The sequence below is a fragment of the Melospiza melodia genome, chromosome 1 (assembly GCF_035770615.1).
Source record: "Melospiza melodia melodia isolate bMelMel2 chromosome 1, bMelMel2.pri, whole genome shotgun sequence".
Taxonomy (NCBI): Eukaryota; Metazoa; Chordata; class Aves; order Passeriformes; family Passerellidae; genus Melospiza; species Melospiza melodia.
In genome coordinates, this window is record NC_086194.1 from 174,447,397 (window position 1) to 174,464,868 (window position 17,472).

The window sequence follows — 17,472 nt, forward strand, 5'->3', positions numbered from 1 at the left end:
CTCGGGAAGGGGCCCTGGCAGGGAGGGACCCCCGAGATGGGGGCAGCGCTGGGGGGAGCCCGGGCAAGGCAGCCCCAGGGGCACGGGACGGGAACGGGGCTGCGAGGGGGAAACGGGAACGGGGCTGCGAGGGGGAAACGGGAACGGGGCTGCAAGGGGAAAACGGGAACGGGGCTCCGAGATGGGGAACGGGAGTCCGAGGGTGGGACGGGAAAGGGAACGGGGCTGCGAGGGGGGGACGGGAACGGGAATGGGGCTCCGAGGCGGGGGGGGACGGGAACGGGGTCCGAGGGTAGGATGGGAACGGGGCTCCGAGAGTGGAACGGGAACGGGAACAGGGCTGCGAGGCGGGGACGGGGATCCGAGGGGGGAACGGGAACGGGTCTCCGAGGGTGGGGACGAGCCCCCGGGCCCCGGAAGGGGGCAACCGGTGGCTGCTGGCGGGGCAGGACACGGACACAAACCGGACGGCCCCGGGGCGGGTCGAGCCCGGTGCGGGGCGCGGGGACTATCGGGGGTGCGGGAGCCCCTGCGGGGATGCTGGAGCCGCTGCCGGAGCTGCCGGGGGTGCCGGTGGTGCGGGAGCTGCTGCCGGCGGTGCGGGAGCCCCTCCCGGCGGGGCGGGGCGTGCGCGGCCGCACGTCCGGAGCGGGGCGGGACGAGCCCGGGCCGGCCCCGCACGGCACCGGCAGAGCGCGGCGGGGCTCGGGGCGCTGCGGTGCCGCTCGGCTCGGCTCGGCTCGGCTCCGGTTCGCCCCCTTCGGCTTGGTTCCGTTCTGTTCTGTTCGGCGCGCATCAGCTCGGCTCGAGGTGGTTCAGAGTGGATCCGTTCGGGTCGGATTGGATCGGATCTAAGCGGATCGGGTCGGACTAGAGCCCAGCACAGCCCGCAGGGCGCGGATCGCGGCGGGGATGGCCGTGCCCGAGCCGGACGCGCGGCTGGCGCAGGAGAAGGAGGAGGAGAGCGAGGAGGAGAGCGAGGTGCTGGAGGAGAGTCCCTGCGGCCGCTGGCAGAAGCGCCGCGAGCAGGTGGGACCGCGGAACGCCGGGCGGGGGGAGGCCGGGGAGGGGATGGGGATGGGGCCACCGGGCTGTGCGGGGCACGGCGAGGGCCGCGGCCGGAGGGCGATACGGGGAGCGAGTCCCCGGGGACAGCCGGAGGAGCGGGGAGCCGAGCTCGGTCATGCCCGACTCGGGCTGTGCCGGTGAGGAAAGCCTAGCTCGCCATGCCACAGCGATTCGTGTCTCGGTATGAGGAGCCGAGCCCGCCGTGTCTCGGTGTGGAAAGCGGAGCCCGCCGTGTCTGGGTGCGGGCTGTACCGGTTTTGGAAGCCGATCCCGCCGTGTCTCGTTGTTGGAAGCCGATCCCGCCGTGTCTCGGTGTGTTGGAAGCCGAGCCCGCCGTGTCTCGGTGTGTTGGAAGCCGAGCCCGCCGTGTCTCGGTGCGGGTTGTGCCGGTGCGGGGAGCCGATCTCACGGTGCCCAGATGTGCAGGGAGCCGATCTCACGGTGCCCAGGGAGCCGATCTCACCGTGCCCAGGGAGCCGATCTCGCCGTGCCCAGGGAGCCGATCTCACGGTGCCCAGGGAGCCGATCTCGCCGTGCCTGCCGTGGGGAGCCGATCCCCCCCGTGCCCCGGTGCGGCTGCTGGTGCGGGCTGCAAGGGCTCACGTTTCACCGTGCCCCGCTCTGGGGTGTCTGGGGCAGGAGTCGGGCTCACCGTGTCCCGGTACCGGAGGCCGAGCTGGGCTCGCCGTGTCCCGGTGCCGGGTTCCGGATGCCGGGCTCGCTGTGTGAGGCCCCGGAGCTGGGCTCGCCGTGCCCCGGTGTGGAGAGCCCCGGGTCAGTCCAGGCCCGTCCCGCGGCCCCGGTTCCGGTGGGACCGGCCGTGCTGGGCAGCCGGTGACCGCCCTGCGGGGCCGCTACCGGAGGGTTCTGCTGGTCTGGGTCCCGGAGCTGTGCCCGGTGCCAGCCCCGCAGGTGGCAGCACGGTGACCCCGGAGCTCCTGCGGGAGCGGGGACGTGCCGGTCACCGGTGCTGGGTCGGGGCTGCCCTCAGAGCCCACCCCGGGGCTGGAGAGCGCCGTGCCTCCTCTCCAGAGAGCGGCTCAGCTCATCTTCCTGTGCCAGGCTGCAGGACCAGGAGTGACTCCCAAAAATGGGGCTGGAGCCACCCTGTGCCTGTCGGGGCCCCCAAAACAGGGAGCAGAGCGGGAGGTGAATCCTGGCCCCAGGCAGGGACTGGGTGATGGGTACGGGGCTGGGGGACAGACGCTGGGCTGGGGGACAGACACGGGGCTCGGGGACAGACGCTGGGCTGGGTGATGGGCACGGGGCTGGGGGACAGACACGGGGCTGGGGGATGGACAGACCACAGGCACTGCCGGAGCCCGGAGGGGAAAGGCCCATCCAAGGCCGAACCCTTTATCTGCCCCTTATCTCCCCTGTCCCCTAGGCCAGACCTTTTATCTGCCCGTTATCTCCCCTGTCTCCAAGGCCGGACCCTTTATCTGCCCCTTATCACCCCTGTCCCCAGGGCCAAACCCTTTATCTGCCCCTTATCTCTCCTGTCCCGGCTAAGGACCCGGCCTCAGCGCTCAGCCCAGGGCTGCATCTCCCGGCCTGAATTCCCAGGCTGGGCTTTGCTGAGCTACTGATCCCTGCTCCTGGCTGATATCTCCACTCCTCCTGGCTGATCCCTGCTCCTGGGGCTGATCCCTGGAGCTGATCCCTTGCTCCTGGGGCTGATCCCTTGCTCCGGGGGCTGATCCCTGGGGCTGATCGCTGCTGCTGGGGCTGATCCCTGCCCCTGGGGCTGATCCCTGGGGCTGATCCCTGGGGCTGATCCCTGGAGCTGATCCCTTGCTCCTGGGGCTGATCCCTTGCTCCGGGGGCTGATCGCTGCTCCTGACTGATCCCTGGGGCTGATCCCTGTCCCTGGGGCTGATCCCTGCTGCTGGGGCCGATCCCTGCTCCTGGCTGATCACTCCTGGTTGATAACTCCTCCTGGCTGATCAGCTGCTCTATCCCTCAGCACTGCCAGGTGCTTCCACACCCCCTTCCCCTGCTCCTGCTCCCTCCTCTTCTCTGTAAAACGCCTTCCCCACACCGAGGGCTTGACCCTGACCCTCGTGAAATGGAGAGTTCAGGGGCAGGAATGGAGCTGGGAAGGTCTGGAGGAGCTGGGCAGGGGCTCAGCCTGGAGCAAAGGAGGCTCAGGGGGGATCTTGTGGCTCTGCACAGCTCCTGACAGGAGGGCACAGCCGGGGGGGATTTGGGATCTGATCCCAGGAACAGGGACAGGAGGAGAGGGAACGGTCTCAGGCTGGGCCAGGGGAGGTTTAGCAGGGATATTGTGGAAATTCCTTCAGTCTGCTCTGGCCAAACAGCGATGGGTAAAGGTGAGGATTTCAATGCCAGTGGTGTTTATTGGTGAGGATTTCAATGCCATTGATGTTTATTGGTGAGGATTTCATTGTCAGTGATGTTTTATGGTGAGGATTTTAATGCCGTTGAAGTTTCATGGTGAGGATTTCAATGCCACTGAAGTTTCATGGTGAGGGTTTCAATGCCAAACAGTGACATTTACTGGTGAGAATTTCACTGCAAGCCGTGTTTAATAGTGAGGATTTCAATGCCAAACAAACAGTGATGTTTCATGGTGAGGATTTCAATGCCAAACAGACATGTTTATTGGTGAGGATTTCAATGTCAGTGGTGTTTAGTGGTGAGGATTTCATTGCCAAACAGTGACATTTATTGGTGAGGATTTCAATGTTAATGGCGAGGATTTCAATGCCAGTGGTGTTTCATGGTGAGAGTTTCAGTGCCAGGGATGTTTAATGGTGAGGATTTCAATGCCGAACAGCGATCTTTCATGGTGAGGATTTCAATAGCAGTGATGTTTTATGCTGAGGATTTCAGTACCAAAACAAATAGTGATATTTAATGGTGAAGATTTCAATGCCAAAGTGATATTTAATGGTGAGGATCTCAATGCCAAGCAAACAGTTTGGCATTTATTGGTGAGGATTTCAATGCCAGTGATGTTTAATGGTGAGGGTTTCGATGCCAAACAGTGACATTTATTGGTGAGGATTTCAATGTTAATGGCGAGGATTTCAATGCCAGTGGTGTTTCATGGTGAGAGTTTCAGTGCCAGGGATGTTTAATGGTGAGGATTTCAATGCCGAACAGCGATCTTTCATGGTGAGGATTTCAATAGCAGTGATGTTTTATGCTGAGGATTTCAGTACCAAAACAAATAGTGATATTTAATGGTGAAGATTTCAATGCCAAAGTGATATTTAATGGTGAGGATCTCAATGCCAAGCAAACAGTTTGGCATTTATTGGTGAGGATTTCAATGCCAGTGATGTTTAATGAGGATTTCAATGCCATACAACCAGTGGTGTTTAATGGTGAGGATTTCAATGCCAAACAAACAGTGACATTTATTGGTGAGGATTTCAATGCCAAACAGTGATGTTTCATGGTGATGTTTATTGAGGATTTCCATGCTGATTTATGCAAGACCTTTCTGGAGCAGCGCTGCCATGCCCAGACCTGGCCCAGGGGGGTTCCTCCTCCTGTGCAGATGTGGGACAGGTGGGAAGCCCCAGAGCCATCTCCACAAAGTGCTTTGGGTTCCGGTGCTCTCCATCCCCGGGGATTTTCCAGCTGGAGCAGGGAAGGGTGGGCTGGCCCTGCCCAGGGGTGGGAAGGGTGGGCTGGCCTTCCCTGGGCAGCACGGCTGCTCCAGGAGAGCCAGAGCAGCAGGAATGCTCCTGATTGCCGGCTGGAGGAAGTTTGTGCTGGTGTTTGTGCAGATACCCAGGTGTTTGTGCAGGTTCACGGATGTTTGTGCAGATTCACAGGTGATTGTGCAGGTTCCCAGGTGATTGTGCAGGTTCCCAGATGTTTGTGCAGATTCCCAGGTGTTTGATTGTGCAGATTCCCAGGTGTTTGTGTGATTCCCAGATGTTTGTGCAGGTTCCCAGATGTTTGTGCAGATGCCCAGGTGTTTGTTTGTGCAGATTCCCAGATCTTTCTTTGTGCATATTCACAGATGATTGTACAAATTCACAGATTGTTTGATTGTGCAGGTTCCCAGGTGTTTGTGCACATTCCCAGGTGTTTGTGCAGGTTCACGGATGTTTGTGAAGATTCCAGGTGCTTGTTTGTGCACATTTCCAGGTGTTTGTGCAGATTCCCAGGTGTTTGTGTGCAGCACAGGTGTTTGTGCAGGCTCCCAGATGTTTGTGACCTGCAGGAAGGAGTCGGACGCTGCAGATCCACCCTCGGCTCTGCTGGGCTTTGTCCCCACAGGGAGCTCCTGCTGGAGCCCCACTGCCATTATTTATTTCCCCAATCAGTTTCCGGGGGGGTCCAGCCCTGTGTGGGACCCTCAGAGCTGGGGTTTGGAGGGCAGGGCCATCGGGGTCCCGGTGGGCAGAGCTTGGGGTGCTGGTGGAGTGTCACAGACAACTTTTATGGAAAATCCTTTCCTTAGGGTTTTTTTCTCCTGAGAAGCTGGGAGGCCTCAGGAACAAAATGTAAACAATGGTTATCTGCTGCTGTGGAATGCAACAGGTGCATCTGTGATTGGTCTCATGTGGTTGTTTCTAATTAATGGCCAATCACAGTCAGCTGGCTCAGACTCTATCTCTGAGCCACAAGCCTTTTTTATCATCCTTTAATATTCTAGTCTTAGCTGGCCTTCTGATGAAACCTTTCCTTCTATTCTTTTAGTATAGTTTAATATAATATATACCATAAAATAATCAATCAGCCTTCTGCAACATGGAGTCAGATCTTCGTCCCTTTCCTCATCCTGGGACCCCTGTGAACACCCATGAGAGAGGAGCAGCCCCGTGTCCCTGGCAGTGTCCCAGCCCTGCCCTGCCCCTGTCCGAGCTCTGCTGCTGGTTGGGAACTGCTGCTACCACACCATTTCCCACCTGGGAGCACCGGGGCTCCCTCAGCCTTGATCCATGACCACTTTGCTTTTCCCGCTGTTATAAATGATCGAAATTTTCAAAAATTTAGCAAAGATTTATTAATTTGTCTGCGAGACTGAAGTTCAGTCTTTGAAACCACCACAGCAAAAGAGTCAGCGTGAAGCCCGGGGTCAGCACCGGGTGAACACGGACCTGACCCGAGTGTCAGAGTGTCTCCAGTTCACAAATGCTGCTTCTTGCAGCGAGGTTTTATGCAGTTTATTCGAGGTTTTATACAGTTTATTCTGCCCGAGGCAGAGATGACCGAATGTTCTTTGTGTCTCCTCACATGCATCGTTGTTGATTTCCATGTGCAGAGCTGGACAAAGGTCCAGTCCAGATGTCTCGATGTTGTCAGTCGACACTGGAGAAGCCATGTATTCACATGGATCAGGATGGCACCATTGGTTATCTCGACAGATGTAATCAGCAGGGCGATAATCCCCTCCAAGGTGGACCCACAACTCGGGAAACCAACGATTATCGGCCTGGAAGCTGCTATCCTTATGTTAAAAATCCCGATGTTATCTCAACAAAGTCCGGGAACTGGATGTATATGAATAAGACACTGCTCCCGGCCAGGATGGTCAAAAGACATAGTTTGGATTTTACAATATTTTATACATTAATAGCATGAATTATCCCTACCATATCCTACAGCTGCTGGTTGGGAGCTGCTGCTGGCACACCATTTCCCACCTGGGAGCACCGGGGCTCCCTCAGCCTTGCCTCCGTGACCTCCTTTGCTTTTCCCACCCACCCTGGAGATTATGAGCAGAAGGGAGAATAAATTTGGCTTTCTGCTTTTTCTGGGAGGTTTTGTGCCTCTGTTGGTGTGGGCAGGGCTATGGTGAGCCTGGTTTATCAGTCTGGTTTATCCCTGCTGCTTTGGGGTCCCAAACCCCCAGTCTGCCCGGGAAAGGGGGCTGTGACCAGCAGGAGTTTGCTGCTCCCACCACATCTGTCTGTCTGTCTGTCTGTCCCATTTCCTGGGCTCAGGCTGTGATTTCCACCCCCTCCCCATCCCCACCTGTCAGTTCTGCCCCTCTGGGGCTGCTCTGGACAGGTCTGGGCTCCTGCAGCCCTTCCCTGGGGTGGGAGTGCTCAGATGGGGCTCATGGATGGAAATTTAAAATTGTTCCTGTGATTTATTCCTCTGAGTCAGCCTGGAACTGGCCCCTGCTCGTGGTTCTGCTGCTGCTTCAGTGTGGGATTTTCTTTGGGATTTTAGGATTAATTTCCAAGAATTTAGGGTTAATATCCAAGAATTCAGGATGATATCCAAAAATTTAGGGTTGATAGCAAAGAATTCAAGATGACATCTAAGAATTTGGGGTTAATATTCAAGAATTCAGGGTGATATCTGAGAAATTAGGGTTAATATCCGAGAATTTAGATTATATCCGAAAATTTAGGTTTAATATCCAAGAATTCAGGATGATATAAAAAAATTTAGGGTAATAGGGTTAATAGGCTCGGGATAGAGTGAGGGAAGGGATGGGCCACCCAGAGGGACCGGGATGGGATGGGCTTCTGATTTTCAGCACCAAATCCTGTGGGGTGCACATCTGGGGGGTTCAATGGAAAAACTGAGCTCTGGGGAGATCCTGGAGCCCTTACAGGGCCTGAAGGGCCTCCAGGAGAGCTGGAGAGGGACTGGGGACAGGAGGGAGAGGACAGGGGAATGGCTCCCAGCAGGGAGAGGACACAAGGAATGGCTGCCAGTGCCAGAGGGCAGGGCTGGATGGGAGATTGGGAATGAGGAATTGTTCCCTGGCAGGGTGGGGAGGGGCTGGGATGGGATTCCCAGAGCAGCTGAGGCTGTCCCTGGATCCCTGCAGGTGTTCCAGGCCAGGCTGGACACCGGAGATTGGAGGAACCTGGACAGTGGGAGGTGTCCCTGGTCCCATGGAAGGTGTCCCTGGCCATGGAAGGTGTCTCTGGTCCTGTGGAAGGTTTCCCTCGTCCCATGGAAGTTTTCCCTGGTCCCATAGAAGGTGACTGTGGCTGTCCCTGGTCCCATGGAAGGTGTCCCTACCCATGAAAGGTGTCCCTGGTCCCATGGAAGGTGTCCCTGGTCCCATAGAAGGTGACTGTGGCTGTCCCTGGTCCCATGGAAGGTGTCCCTACCCATGAAAGGTGTCCCTGGTCCCACGGAAGGTGTCCCTGGTCCCATAGAAGGTGACTGTGGCTGTCCCTGGTCCCATGGAAGGTGTCCCTGGCCATGGGAGGTGTCCCTGGTCCCATGGAAGGTGTCCCCGCCCATGGAAGGTGTCCCTGGTCCCATGGAAGGTTTCCCTGGTCCCATAGAAGGTGACTGTGGCTGTCCCTGGTCCCATGGAAGGTGTCCCTACCCATGAAAGGTGTCCCTGGTCCCACGGAAGGTGTCCCTGGTCCCATAGAAGGTGACTGTGGCTGTCCCTGGTCCCATGGAAGGTGTCCCTGGCCATGGGAGGTGTCCCTGGTCCCATGGAAGGTGTCCCTGGCACTATGGTATTACAGAGTCCTGAGTGGGTCGCTGGAGGTGAGAGAGTGAGGAGAATCTTGTTTCTTGATCAGAAGGCTGGATTTATTGATATATGATATATAATACATTATGACTATACTAAATAGAATAAAGAGAGAGAAGTTGCAGAGGCTTCCTAAGCTAAGAATAGAAAGAAAGAATCTATAACAAAGTTGTGTCCAGGGACTCTGTCCCCAGCTTGCTCCTGTGATTGGCCTTTAATTATAAACATGGGAACATGAGCCAATCAAGGTGCATCCCACTGCATTTCACAGCAGCTGATAACAATCGTTTACATTCTCTTTCTGGGGGCCCTCAGCTTCCCAGAAAATGCAGAAATCTGAAAGAAAGGATTTCTGTGAAAAAATGTCTGCGACCCCATGGAAGGTGTCCCTGGTCCCATGGAAGGTGTCCCTGCCCATGGAACGTGTCCCTGCCCATGGAAGGTATCCCTGCTCATGGAACGTGTCCCTGCCATGTCACAGGGTGGCACTGGGGGTGTTGCAGACCCCTCCCCACCCAAACCATCCTGGGGCTCCCCAGCTCTGAGCTCTGACTCCTCCAGGAGGGTGAGAGGGGGGAAAAAGAGAAACCAGCAGCAGAAAACCCGGGGCAGAAACGCTGAGGCAGCGTTTAATGAACATAAAATGCTGTTAAAAACCAGCCAGAGGCAGGGGGGAGGTTCGGGGTGGGAAAAGGAAAACAAAGCATGGAAAAGCAGCGCTGGGAGGGAGGGAGGCAGGGCTGGAATCCCGGCAGTGCGGGGGTTCCCATTTTTAGGCATGGATGAGGTTGCACTTGGCAGCAGATCCCGGCTCCACGCTGGGGAAGGCTTTGGGAAGGCTCCAGCCCTGCAATTCCTGCCACGGGGTTATTTTTGAAAGCTGCTCTGCTGCCAGCTGTCCCCAGGGAGCCGTGAGGAGATGTGAGGAGCTATAAGGAGCCTTTCCAGCACAGGGGAATCAGCTGCAGGGCTTGGTTCCTTCCCTTCCTGCCATCCCTGCCTCCTCCTCCCATCCCTGGTTTCTGTTTGCCCCAGGGGAACCTTGCAGGGCAAGTTTGGGGTGACCCTGCCCAGCTCAGCTCATCTCGCAGGGGAGCTGCCAAGAGTTTTGGGTTAATAGCCGAGAATTTAGGGGTGATATCTATAAATTTAGGGGTAATATCCATGAATTTAGGATGGTATCTAAGAATTTAGCGTTAATATCCAAGAATTTAGAATGGTATCTAAGAATTTAGGGGTAATATCCAAGAATTCATGTACATGAATTTAGGGTTAATATCCAAGAATTTAGGGTGATATTCAAGAATTTAGGCCTAATAGCCAATATTTTAGGGGTAATATCCAAGAATTTTGGCTAATATCCAGGACTTTAGGGTTAATAGCCAAGAAGTTAGGATGATATCCATGAATTTAGAGTTAATAGCCAATAATTTAGGATGCTATCTAAGAATTTAGGGCTAATAGGGTTTAGGACTTTAGGGTTAATAGCCAAGACTTCAGGGTTGATATCCAAGAATTTCAGCTAATATTCAGGACTTTAGGGTTAATATCCAAGATTTTATGCTTAATAGCCATATCCAGAACTTTAGGGTTAGTAGCCAAGAATCTAGGGTTAATATCCAGGAGTTTAGGGTTAATAGCCAAGACTTTAGTGTTAATATCCAAGAATTTAGGACATCTAAGGGTTTAGGGCTAATATTCAAGAATTTGGGCTAATATCCAAGACTTTAGGGTTAATATCCAAGAATTATGGCTAATACCCAGGACTTTAGGGTTAATATCCAAGACTTTAGGGTTAATATCCAAGACTTTAGGACCGTGAAGGTTTCACCCTGGCTGTGCTCTGAACGGGGGTTCTGGGATACCCCAGCTGAGGGTGAACCAGAGGGAAATGGAATTCCAGAGCTCACCAGTGGATAAATGTTACTGGGAGCAGAGAGTGCAGCTCTGTCCACAGCATGTGTCTGGCACGGATCAATCCTGGGCTGTGCCGGGTTTGGAGCACGGATCAAGCCCAGGCTGTGCCGGGTTTGGAACCCTCCCTATCACATTCCGTGGGTGAAGGGGGGGATGGATGGATGGATGGATGGATGGATGGATGGATGGACGGATGGATGGATGGATCCATGGATGATGGAGGGAGGGATGGATGGATGGATGGATGATGGATGGATGGATGGAGGGATGGATGGATGATGGATGGATGCCAGATGAATGGATGACGGATGGATGGACGGATGGATGGAGGGATGATGGACGGATGGATGGATGATGGATGGATGAATGGATCCATGGATGATGGATGGATGGATGGATGGATGGATGGATGGATGGATGGATGGATGGATGGATGGATGGATGAATGCCGGATGAATGGATGATGGACGGATGGATGGATGATGAATGGATCCATGGATGATGGATGGATGGATGGATGGATGGACGGATGATGGATGGATGGATGGATGGATGAATGGATGACGGATGGATGGACGGATGGATGGAGGGATGATGGACGGATGGATGGATGATGGATGGATGGATGGATCCATGGATGGATGGATGGATGGATGGATGGATGCCGGATGAATGGATGATGGATGGATGATGGACGGATGGACGGATGATGAATGGATCCATGGATGATGGATGGATGGATGGATGGATGGATGGATGGATGGACGGATGGACGGATGGATGATGGATGGATGGACGATGGACGGACGGATGGACGGACGGATGGATGGATGGAGCCCCAGGGCCGCTCTTGCCGTGCCGTGCTCTGCATTTCACCGAGCCTTTAATCCTCGGGGAGCTCTCCCGGGCCGAAACAATCCCGAGCCTTGTTCTGGCTGCTGGGGAGGGGCTGACGTCAGCCTGCCGAGAGGATTCAGAGCAGGAATTGTGGTTTTTTCATGCAGGAACACGCTCCTCAATCCCCGTCCGTGCTCTGAAAGGAGTGCCTGGCTGCAGCTCCTTAATCCTGTTCATTTTCTCCATGGGAATTCCAGGCTGCAGCTCCTCAATCCTGTACATATTCCAGGCTGCAACTCCTTTATCCCATCCCTGTTTTTCACAGAAATTCCAGGCTGCAGCTCCTTTATCCTGTTCCTATCCTGCAAGGAATTCCACGCTGCAGCTCCTTTATCCCATCCCTGTTTTTACAGGAATTCCAGGCTCCAGCTCCTTTATCCCATCCCTGTTTTTCACAGGGATTCCAGGCTGCAGCTCCTTTACCCCCAGCTCTCAGCCCGTCCCCTCTGTGCTCCCCCCTCCCACCGCGTTACAATTCCTGCCATTTTCCCTGTTTTTTTCCCTTTCCTGCCTTTATCCGCGCTGGTTTTTGGCCCTTTCCCTCTCTTTCCCAGAGGGATGGGTTTGTTTGAGCTGCAGCCGGCTCCAGCCCCCTCCGTGCCCCTTCCTGCGTTTCCTGTGCTGTAACCCGAGCCCTCGGCTGTCCCGGGGGTTTGGTTCGTGTTCTGTGCCGGGCAGGGCTGTCCCGGGCTGGGTGAAGCTCCTGGAATGCGGCTCAGCTCTGCCCTGAGTGTTTGTCTGGGTTTGAACACACAGGTGTGTGCTGAGGAAGGCAGGAGCCTCCCCTGAAATGGAGAATGTAAAACCTCCCCCCCCCGAATTGTTATAATTTTTAATTTTAGGGGCTCTTGGGCAAAAAATATGGGAACAGGAATAACAGCTCTTTAATAGGGAAGAAAACAAAAAGATAAACAATGCAGTACACTAGAACACCACTGACAGAATCATGGTGGTGTTGACACCCTGTGGGTCAGGGTGTTGGTGGCAGTCCCATTGGAATTGTGGCTGCAGCCCTCCTGCAGTGGCAGGTGTAATGCTGTTGGATCAGGGATCCTGTAGAAATCCAATTGAAATTGTGGCTGCTGGAGTGTCAGGTGTGGTTCTGTTGGATCAGGGATCCCGTAGAAGTTCAATTGGAGATGTGGCTGCAGTTTTTTGGAGTGCCAGGTGAGGTTCTGCTGGAGCAAGGATCCTATAGAAGTCCCATTGGAATTGTGGCTGCAGTTGTTTTGGAGTGTCAAATGTGGTTCTGCTGGGTCAGGGATGCTGTAAAAGTCCAATTGGAATTGTGGCTGCTGGAGTGTCAGGGGTGATTCTGCTGGAGCAGGGATCCTATAGAAGTCCCATTGGAATTGTGTCTGCAGTTTTTTGGAGTGCCAGCTATGGTTCTGTTGGAGCAGGGATCCTGTAGAATTCCAATTGGAATTGTGGCCCAGCCCTCCTGCAGTGTCAGGGGTGGTTCTGTTGGAGCAGGAATCCTGTAGAAAGGTGCAGTCTCTTCCTCTGAAGATCCAGTGGAAGAGGCAGCTGCTGTTCCTCTGGGAAATCTAGTGCAGAAGCCATGCTGGTGTTCCAGAATCTCCACATTATATCCAGTTGGGAATGCTCGGCTCTCCCCTGGCCTCACATCTCCCAGTGGGATGCTGTAGCTCTTATCAGCCATGCAGGGACATTCAATGGCCTCTTATCAGAAAGTGTCTCCCAGGTTGTGGAGGAGATAAGGAAAACTGCCCACTGAACAGAAGAAAACTGCCATCCAGAGGGCAAATACAGTTTGCTTGGCAATCCAGGCTGCATGGCAAACCTGGCTGAGCTCCTGCAGGGTTGGCACTGCTTACTGAGGGCTTCTGAGGGGTTCCTGCCTCTCCTGGAGCTGCTCTGCTCAGGGCTTAGCTGCTCAGCAGGGCAGGAACATGGAAATCTGAGCGAGTTCCTCCCAGCTGGGCTGGCTCCTGCTGGCCCCTGCTCCTCCCTCAGAGCCTGCCAGGCTGGGATGCTCTCCCAGCAGGTATGTGTGTGCTGGAGCTCTGCAGGGCTGCCCTTCCAGCAGGGATGTGTGTCCTGGAGCTCTCCCTGGGATGCTCTCCCAGCAGGGATGTGTGTCCTGGAACTCCCTGGGCTGCCCTTCCAGCAGGGATGTGTGTCCTGGAGCTCCCTGGGATGCTCTCCCAGCAGGGATGTGTGTCCTGGAGCTCTCCCTGGGATGCCCTTCCAGCAGGGATGTGTGTCCTGGAGCTCCCTGGGATGCCCTTCCAGCAGGGATGTGTGTCCTGGAGCTCCCTGGGATGCCCTTCCAGCAGGGATGTGTGTCCTGGAGCTCCCTGGGATGCCCTTCCAGCAGGGATGTGTGTCCTGGAGCTCCCTGGGATGCCCTTCCAGCAGGGATGTGTGTCCTGGAGCTCCCTGGACTGCTCTCCCAGCAGGGATGTGTGTCCTGGAGCTCCCTGGGATGCCCTTCCAGCAGGGATGTGTGTCCTGGAGCTCCCTGGGATGCTCTCCCAGCAGGGATGTGTGTCCTGGAGCTCCCTGGGATGCCCTTCCAGCAGGGATGTGTGTCCAGGAGCTCTGCAGGATTCCCTGGGCTGCTCTTGTCCATGAGCCCAGGCCTGTGCCCCCTCCCAGGGCTGCCATGGGGTGACCCCAGGGTGGTGTCACCTCCCAGGGCAGTGCTGGCATGACCCCAGGCTCGTGTCACCTCCCCAGGCTGGGCTGAGGTGTCACCACGCTCATGTCTCCTCTGGGGCCAAGCAGGGCCAGGGGGTAAAGCAAACATCGCTGCCGGCTCTGGCTGCAGGCGAGGGCAGGGAGCCAGGAAATAAACGCCAGCCCTGCTGCTGACCCTGCTACTGCCCCTGCTGCTGCTGGCCCTGCAGGAGCTGTCCTGGTGTGGGCAGGGAGCAGCAGGAAATGCCAACACTGCTGCTGCTGCTGCCCCTGCAGGAGCTGTCCTGGCATACACCAACCCTGCTGTCCCTGCTGCTGCTGCTGCTCCTTCTGCTGCTGGCCCTGCAGGAGCTGCCCTGGCATGGGCAGGGAGCTGGGAAATAAACACCAACCCTGCTGCTGCTGCTGCCCCTGCAGGAGCTGTGCTGGCACGGGCAGGGAGCAGCAGGAAATGCCAACCCTGCTGCTGCTGGCCCTGCAGGAGCTGCCCTGGCTCTGCTCAGGCCAGTGGAAAAGTACTCGGGTGTCCCCTTGCCGGAGAGGGGGACGAGAACAGGGAGGGCAGTGTTTGCTGGGCAGCAGGGAAGGGCAGCCGTGGGCACACAGGGAAGCAGGGGCTGCCAACCCTCCCACAGAGAGCAGTGCTGGGTATGGGATGGGATTGGGGAAGAGATTCCTCCCTGTCAGGGTGGTGGGGTGTTGGAATGGGAGCAGGATGGGATTGGGGAAGGGATTCCTGCCTGTCAGGGTGGTGGGGTGTTGGAATGGGAGCAGTGCTCGATATGGGATGGGATTTTGGGATGGGATTTTTGAGAAGGAATTCCTCCCTGTCAAGGTGGTGAGATGTTGCAGTGGGAGCAGTGTTAGATACTGTGATGGGATTTGGGAAGGAATTCCTGCCTGTGAGAGTGGTGAGGTGTTGGAATGAGAGAAGGATGGGATTTTGGGAAGGAATTCCTCCCTGTCAGAGTGGTGGGGTGCTGGAATGGGAGCAGTGTTAGATTTGGGATGGGATTTTGGGATGGGATTTGGGAAGGAATTCCTCCCCACGAGGGTGGTGAGGTGTTGCAGAGGGAGCAGCGCTGTATTTGGGATGGGATTTTGGGAAGGAATTCCTCCCTGTCAGGGTGGTGAGATGTTGCAGTGGGAGCAGTGTTAGATACTGTGATGGGATTTGGGAAGGAATTACTGCCCATGAGGATGGTGAGATGTTGCAATGGGAGCAGTGGTACATATTGGGATGGGTGGGATTTTGGGAAGGAATTCTTCCCTCTGAGTGGTGCAATGGGAGCAGTGCTGGATACGGGATGGGATTTTGGGATGGGATTTTGGGAAGGAATTTCTCCCCATGAGGATGGAGAGGTGTTGCAATGGGAGCAGTGATACATATTGGGATGGATGGGATTTTGGGAAGGAATTCTTCCCCATGAGGATGTTGGGGTGTTGCAATGGAATTCCCAGAGCAGCTGTGGCTGCCCCTAGATCCCCGGATGTGCCCAAGGCCATGCTGGATGGGGCTTGGGGTGACCTGGGCTGGTGGGAGATGTCCCTGACAGGACAGGGTGCAACGAGGTGACCTCTGAGGTCCCTTCCCACCCACAGCACCCCGGACTTTGATGGTTCTGTCACAGGGAGGGTCCCTGGAGAAGGGCTGGGTGCTGTGGGTGCCCCTCCTGCCCTGGTGGGGCAGCTCTGGCACTGCCCACCCCGCTGGGCTGTCCCTGACTCAGTTTCCCTGCCCACTCTCCAGGGCTGGGCACAGCCACACATTGGGGCGTGATTTGTGGAAACAAACAAACAAACTCCACAACTTTTGTGCCGTTGTAAAGCTGGTATGTTTATTACCGCCCTGGACGCGTGTGGGAATCATATTTTAAAATGACATGCGTACTTCTGACAACTTCAGATTATTTTAAATCTCTCTCTCAAATACATATGTATGCAATTTCACAGTAGGTTCATACATATTCATTATACTGATTTTGAGTGACACTTGCTGCTAATTCTCTATCAGAAAGAGCTCTTGAGTCAGGTTGCTTTGCTTTGGCTGCTTCTTTTCTCCCCCCTTATCTCTTGTCCTTCAGCTGAAGCAGTTTCTCTGAGCACAGGTTTTGTGTGAGACCAGGCAGTCAGACTAAACAGCAAGCTACAGATTTAACTCAAAATGTGCTTTTCACCTAGATTAAAATAGATTTCTACTCTGGCAAAATTCTACTTTGCTTCAGGTGCTTCTCCTGGGTGACAGGGCAGCCCTGCTGCTCTCTGCCTCAGCTCTGCTGGTTCTCCATGGCCCAGGATGGCCTGAGGGGGCAGCAGTGCCTGAGGGGCACACGGTTGTGCCCCCCTGTACCCCCCTGTGCCCCCTGTGCCTGGCTGGGTTCGTGCTGAGCTCACGGCTTCGTGGCAGACAGGATCAAATGCTTCACTGGAATCCAAATATTTTCCGTCCACTGCCTTGCCCTCACCTGCTGGTTGTGTAACAGAACAGGTTTGTCTGGCACCACAGATCCCTTGGCACCGCCGTGGGGCTGAGCTGCGCCCAGCCCTGGGCACGGCTACTGCCAGTGAGGGATGGCATCTGTGCTGGCCTGGGGCTGCTGCCGCTGCTGCCGGTGCCCTCGCTGGGCACAGAGGGGTGCAGGTGCCACTCTGGGGTTGGATGGGGCCTGGAGCAGGAGCTGGAGCCTGGAGCTTTCTCCCAATCTAAGACAGGGGTGCGACAGCCCCTTACCACAGGCACGGTGTTGGATGGAGCCCTTGGAGCAGGAGCTGGGAGCCTGGGACAGGATGTGTGACAGCCCCTCACCAGGCACGGTGTTGGATGGAGCCCTTGGAGCAGGGGCTGGGAGCCTGGGACAGGGGATGTGACAGCCCCTTCCCTTGGGCACAGTGTTGGATGGGCCCTGGAGCAGGATCTGGAGCCTGGAGCATGCTGTCACCTGGGACAGGGGTGTGACAGCCCCTTCCCTCGGGCAGTGTCGTTGTCGAGGCAGTCACGACACAAAGTAGAGACTACAAGCAGTTTCAGTTGGCAACTCTTAATTATTGAACATGGCTGACTTTTATACACTTTCTAATTGTTTATGCTTTTTCTGCTCTAACTATTGGCTACAATAAGTCAACATAATAGTATTGGTGAAAAGTTATAGTGACTTTAACTAACTTTCTAAAACTACTTCATCTAGCTGCAAGGTTCTCTTTTCTTTCTTCTCTTGGTCTCTTTGGTTACAGCTTTGGAGAGAGCTATTTATCAGCTGCTTCTTACTTCTCGGCTTCTTCTCGCTCTTTTAGCTAACAGGCCCGTTGTTAGCCCCTTCTACAGGGCAGGGCACAGGGGGTTGGTGACCCCCCATCTCCGGGGCCCGCGGGCTCTGCCCGTGCTGCCACTCCCCATCCCTGACCCTTGGGGACGTGCAGGACACAGCTCAGGTGGCCCTGACCCTCGGGGACGTGCAGGACACAGCTCAGGTGTCCCTGGCCCTTGG

The 17,472-nt window shown here is 55.6% G+C and overlaps 1 protein-coding gene across 1 annotated transcript in view; it reads left to right on the forward strand.

Annotated features, from left to right (window-relative positions):
* The first annotated feature begins 880 nt into the window (after nucleotides 1–880).
* NRBP2 (nuclear receptor binding protein 2) overlaps nucleotides 881–17,472 on the forward strand; it is a 40,276-nt gene continuing 23,684 nt past the window's right edge. Inside the window, exon 1 of the mRNA XM_063175595.1 lies at nucleotides 881–1,029. Coding sequence (XP_063031665.1) covers nucleotides 913–1,029 — 117 coding nt within the window. The 5' untranslated portion in view covers nucleotides 881–912. The remainder of the gene's footprint in view (nucleotides 1,030–17,472) is intronic.